The sequence below is a fragment of the Myotis brandtii genome, unplaced genomic scaffold, assembly GCF_000412655.1.
Source record: "Myotis brandtii unplaced genomic scaffold, ASM41265v1 scaffold569, whole genome shotgun sequence".
Taxonomy (NCBI): Eukaryota; Metazoa; Chordata; class Mammalia; order Chiroptera; family Vespertilionidae; genus Myotis; species Myotis brandtii.
Window position 1 is genome coordinate 990,092 of NW_005370127.1, and position 5,731 is coordinate 995,822.

The 5,731-nt window shown below is 34.5% G+C and overlaps 1 protein-coding gene across 1 annotated transcript in view; it reads left to right on the forward strand.

Moving 5' to 3' along the window:
- LOC106723580 (N-alpha-acetyltransferase 16, NatA auxiliary subunit-like) overlaps positions 1-5,422 on the forward strand; it is a 20,407-nt gene extending 14,985 nt beyond the window's left edge. The window contains exons 8-9 of the mRNA XM_014549741.1: positions 2,404-2,501; positions 4,067-5,422. Coding sequence (XP_014405227.1) covers positions 2,404-2,501; positions 4,067-4,264 — 296 coding nt within the window. The 3' untranslated portion in view covers positions 4,265-5,422. The remainder of the gene's footprint in view (positions 1-2,403; positions 2,502-4,066) is intronic.
- Positions 5,423-5,731: the final 309 nt, after the last annotated feature.

The window sequence follows — 5,731 nt, forward strand, 5'->3', positions numbered from 1 at the left end:
CCACATTTAGGAATATATCCCAAGAAACCCGAAACACTCATCAGAAAGAATATATGCACCCCTATGTTCATAGCAGCGCAGTTTACGATAGCTAAGATTTAGAAAAAGCTTAAGTGCCCATCAGCAGATGAGTGGATAAAAAAACTGGTACATCTACATAATGGAGTACTACGCAGCAATAAAAAAAAAACTTTTACCATTTGCAACAGCATGGATGGACCTGGAGAATATTATGTTGAGTGAAATAAGCCAGTCAGAGGAAGATAAGTATCCTATGATCTCACTCATATGTGGAATCTAATGAACAAAATAAACTGATGATCAAAAATAGACTCTGAGACATAGAAGCATGAACAGACTATTGAACCTCAGAGGGAAGACAGGAGGGTGGGTGGGAAGAGATGAACCAATGAACTTGTGTGCATATATGCATAACCCGTGGACACAGATAATGGGGTGGTGGGGGGGATGGGAGTGGGCTGGAAGAGGTTAATGAGGGAAAAAGGAGGACCTATGTAATACTTTGAACAATAAAGATTTAATGAAAAACAACAAACAAAAATAAACACAATAGCACTTTGGATCTTTCAAATTAAGAAAGTTTTTATGTGTTTGGAAAAGATTAAAGTTTAGTAAAGATGTAGTTAACAAGCACTCTTATAGTTTGCTGCTACAGTGTAAATTGCCGCAGCCATGTAAGAAATCAACTTAATCATTCTTATCGAGAACTTCACATTACCTGTATCTTTTGCTGTAGTCATACTTTTGTGAATAATTTTAAATAATTATTCCAAAGCAAAAAAAGGAGTTTTAAGAGCAAAGATGTTAACTGAAATGTGTGAAAGTATGGGGAAAACAATGGTAACAGATTAGTGTATGTCCAGTATGTCCAGTAATAGGGAGATGTAGCAGGTTTGTAGGATAGACTAGCAGGTAATGGTATAAAATGATGTTATTTCTAAAAAGCTATAACAAGGGTAAATATGTTTTAATATGTATGCAGAATTAACAATATAATCTCAGCTATGTAATAATATACATGGGATAAAGGCTACAAAAAGTGTATACCAAACCTTTAATGAATGGTTGCCTTTGGGTGTTGTGATTATCTGTGATTTTTTTTCTTGTATTTTTATTACTTTATGTATTTTGCATTTTGAGAATTTACTTATATTCTGCCTTATTACAGGAGAGAATTTAGGCAATTTATATAAATTTATAAAATACAAGATGGCATAAATGCAAACTGAACAAAAGATTGTGGAAAGGGAATTGGTGACAAAATGAAGTATATATAATGAACTCCTAATTTAAGCCATATACTGTATTTAAATACTTTAACCTAAGCTTTTTTGTTGTTGCAAAGGGAAACTTCTTGGTTTTAATATCTATGGGAAAAAAGTTAATTCATGTGAGAAATTACACTTCTTGGTAGTAAGGGCAGATGAGAATTTCTCTTTAAAAAAAAGGGTAATGGAAGAAAACATTTCTTTATTATAACTATGGGAAGTGCCTTTCCAAACATATGAAATTCTAAAGAGAAGATAATTTTTGCCATATAAAAATAAAAACACCATAAATTCAAAAGACCAAAAAATATTCATGGATATATAACTGATAAAAAGCTAATATATGTTGAGCTCTTATAAATTAACAGTTAACAATATAAATTAATAAACAAAATCCAAAAGTAGCCCTAGCTGGTTTGGCTCAATGGGTAGAGCGTCAGCCTGTGGACCAAAGGGTCCCTGGTTCGATTCTGGTCAAGGGCACAGCATATGCTCGGGTTGCGGGCTCGATCCCCAGTAGTGGGTGAGCAGGAGGCAGCCAATTCTAACTCTCTCTCCCTCTCCCTTCCTCTCTGAAATCAATAAAAAATATATTTTTAAAAATCAAATAGTAAAATGAACATAGAATATGGACCATGTAATTTATTGGAGAAATATAAACTGGGTTTTATTTTTTGAAAGCTTTAAAAATTATTTTCTTTGTGAATATGGAAACATTTTCCTATTGTCCCTCAACCACAGTCCTTTGATAATAATTTGTTTCTTAGATGTTTTATCTGAGGATATAATTTTTTAAAAATGATTGATTGATGTCACAGGGTAGCCTGTGTTTATATTTTGAGTTGGATCATTTTTTTGGGGGGGAGGGGGGGGATATTAAATCTGGTCTCCTGGTAAATGTTTAGCAACCATCTCTGTGTCCCCAACTATGAGTGGAATGTCACTGAATGGGACGTGGGAAGCAATGGCACAATTGCCTCCTGAGAGCTGTGGGAGCCAGTTCCAGCCCACTGCTAATTAAATACTATATTTGAAGCCATTGGTTAATGTAAATTAAATCAAATGTTAGCCATCCATAGAAGTTTACTCATTTTGAAATGTCTTGGTATTTCAGGTGCTAAAATGATGTATTTTCTGGACAAGTCAAGGCAAGAGAAAGCAATCGCCATTGCCACTAGACTGGATGAAACTATAAAAGATAAAAATGTAAAAGTAAGATTTTTCACACTCACTTCCCCCCATTTTTTAAAAAATCACATATGAGCATTTATTCCAATACTGTTGACAGTATGGGAGAGCACCAGGTCATCTACAAAAATCTGCTCTGCAGCACCCCCATAAGCCAGCTGCTTATATAGGGTAGGACAAGGATTGCTTGGGGAAGTAAGGATTACAGGCATGGGGAAGTAGGAGGCTGGGGTGGGACTCCATTGTTTGGGCAACAAGGTGGTTAATCTTCCCATAGGCAGTTCTTGAATGAGAATGGTTCCAAGGTCGTTCCCCAGGTCCAAGGTTGACTTCCTGGTCCAAGGTTGACTCCCAGGGCCTGGGGCACACAACTTCCACCCTGGTCAGAATGTCCTCTCTTTAACCAACACAAGGCAATCATGGTTAACAGCATGATTAATACCTCCCATAACTGGATACTGAGTGATCTAACAAAACATGCCTTTACAACTTAATTCTTGAGTGGGCCTTCTGACTTATGCCTTGATTTGAATACCAGTTCTAATTAAGAGCTATATCACATTAGGCAAGTTACATCTCTTAGCTTCCTTTTTCTCATGTAGAAGATGAGGATGAAAATGCTGCAGCATAGAATTGGTATAAGGGTTTACTGAAGTAATAAACTGAAGTACTTATGTTGTAATGTACCCCGCGAATCACAGAAATCGAATTAAAGAGTCACATTTATTGCAATCCGGGACTATGAGGGGCCATTCCCAAATCTCATAGTAGTCATTTGGTCACAGTTTCAGGGTTATATAGGCAAAAAATCACAAAGGTATTGATTACATCTCAGGGTTTGGAATGAGGCACCTGGCTCGCAAAAACGCAGATTACAGAAGCAGAATTAAGCATGTTAATTACAGTTTCGGGTCTCTGGGTCACTGAATTGACAGAAATACATTATCTAGAGCCCTCAGGTCTCCTGACCACTGAGTTGTCAGGGCAATTTAGAGTAATTGTGCTGTTCTGGTCTCAGGACCACTAAGTCAGCTAGAACGCACCACCTGTGGCCACTAAAACAATTTAGGGTAATTGTGCTGTCCTGTTTCCCAGGTACAGAAGAATGCGCTTCGATAACCAGTAAGATAACAATCAATGGGATAGTCATTCAATCAAATGGGATGATTTATACAATTCAGAAAACCAAAGTAACTTTTCTATTGTTAAGCCAAACAGCAGGGTTAGAGTTAAACTACAGTTTCTACCTGATGGTTGCTACCATACTTCATTTACTACCTGCCTGGCACATAGTAATCACTTAATATGTGGGAGCTATTGTTATTAATAAAGGACACTTTTATTTTAGTGATCACAGTTTCAGGGATTCACTTTTTCAAGTATTAGAATTTTATTGCTTTTTTAAGGCTTTACAGAATTGATTTTTAAAATGTTCCTTTTTTGAGATGATTACTTAGTATATAGATAGCAAGAAGTTATTTTAGACTAGGGCTTGTTGGCCTTCTCTTGGTTAATGAACAGATTGCATCTTTTGATTTAAGTGATTAATAATCAAATGTAATTTTTTTTATTTCCCTTTGTTTCAATAGATTTTAATAAAGGTTTCTGAGGCACTGCTTGATGGAAGCTTTGGGAACTGTAATTCCCAATATGAAGAATACAGGATGGCCTGTCACAGCCTGCTCCCTTTCACGTCTGCTTTCCTGCCTGCTGTGAATGAGGTCAGCAGTCAAAGTGTGGCACTAAACCATATGGCCAACTATGATGTCTTGGCAAATGAAATTTGAAATCCCATAGAAAATTGGCTCCTATAGATTCAAAGCTGACTTCAGATCAGGGTTCTTTTCAGGGTGTATTTTAATATAGATATGAAGTGAAATAATTGGATAGTTTTTTTCAATGGAGTATTCTGTAAGCTTATTCTATTTTTTATCTGACTCTGCCAGTATACATAAGCATCTGTTAAAATGACCTGTTTATACTTGTACAGTTTTCTTAAACTTTAGAATTATCAGCATTATGATGGTGCTGTCACTTCTTTATCATAAATATGATAATTACATTTTAAACTAAGGTGTATACGGTCTCACTCTTATTTTTTTTAGATCCTGGTTTTAGACTCTATGGTTTGATCCTTTATTGATTTGTCTTATTGTTTTTTTGCTTACTTTTTAATGAAAACACATCAGTTTTAAAGTGGTAACTATATGTATGTTAAAAACAATATGGAACTTCTTTTGTCAGATATTGAGGTTTAGTTTAAAATTTACTTCAGTTTGCCCTTTTTTTTTCTCTTAATTTTTTCCTGATTTATTATTTTTTAATATACATGAAAATGAAAATTTCTTTTGATTCAGAATGTGGGGATTGGTTTGCCTCTTAATCACTGAAATTCACTGATAAATTTATTGTGTATCTCTAGGTCAGTCTTAAAAGTCCCACAAGCAAGAATTATGCTTTCTTGGCTAAATTGCTTTGTGTATTAATAAATAGTTTATATCTGAGTGGCATATGCCTCAAGGAAGCATAATAGAGCAGAATACAAATTATAATGAAGCATCTTTACTCTTGTAGTCATACATAGACTACTAAATATGTTTTTATATCAGCAGAATGGGAATTTAATCTATTAGTTTAATTATTAAAACAGTATTGTCAGGCAATTTTTGTGGAGGATAGCTATTTCCTTCTTGTATAGAAAACGGTAGTGGAATCATTCAATATGTTTCTTGCAGAACTGTGTAAATATGTCTGTAATATGGATACTTCCCTTTAAGGCAAATATAAATTCAAAAGGGAGATTTTATTTAGAGAAATAGTTCTAATTAATATGATTTTCTTTCACTCTAAGCTATTTTAGATTCATAATTATTGAGAGAAAAACACTTACTGTAAAACAATGTCAACCTATATAAAGCTGTAATAAATTATTTTGTACAGAGCTGCTTATTGGTGTTGTGTTACTGCTTCACACAATCAAAATATTTTTGCAAAATATTTTTTCTTTGAGAGCGTAAAAACTTTTCATCATCTTAATTTTTACCAGTTTATAAAATCACCTACCAATATATTCTGGTGCCACATCAGACTGTTTTCTTTTTAATGTTTTAATCCTTTAAGAAGTAGGCAATCTCTGTCACTAAATATCTTGGCAAATGTGTAATTTGATATGTTACTTTCAACATAAAAGATGGAATTGTGCTTTCAGCTGTGGTCTTTTAAAAAGTATTCCATTGGGCCCTGACTGGTTTGGC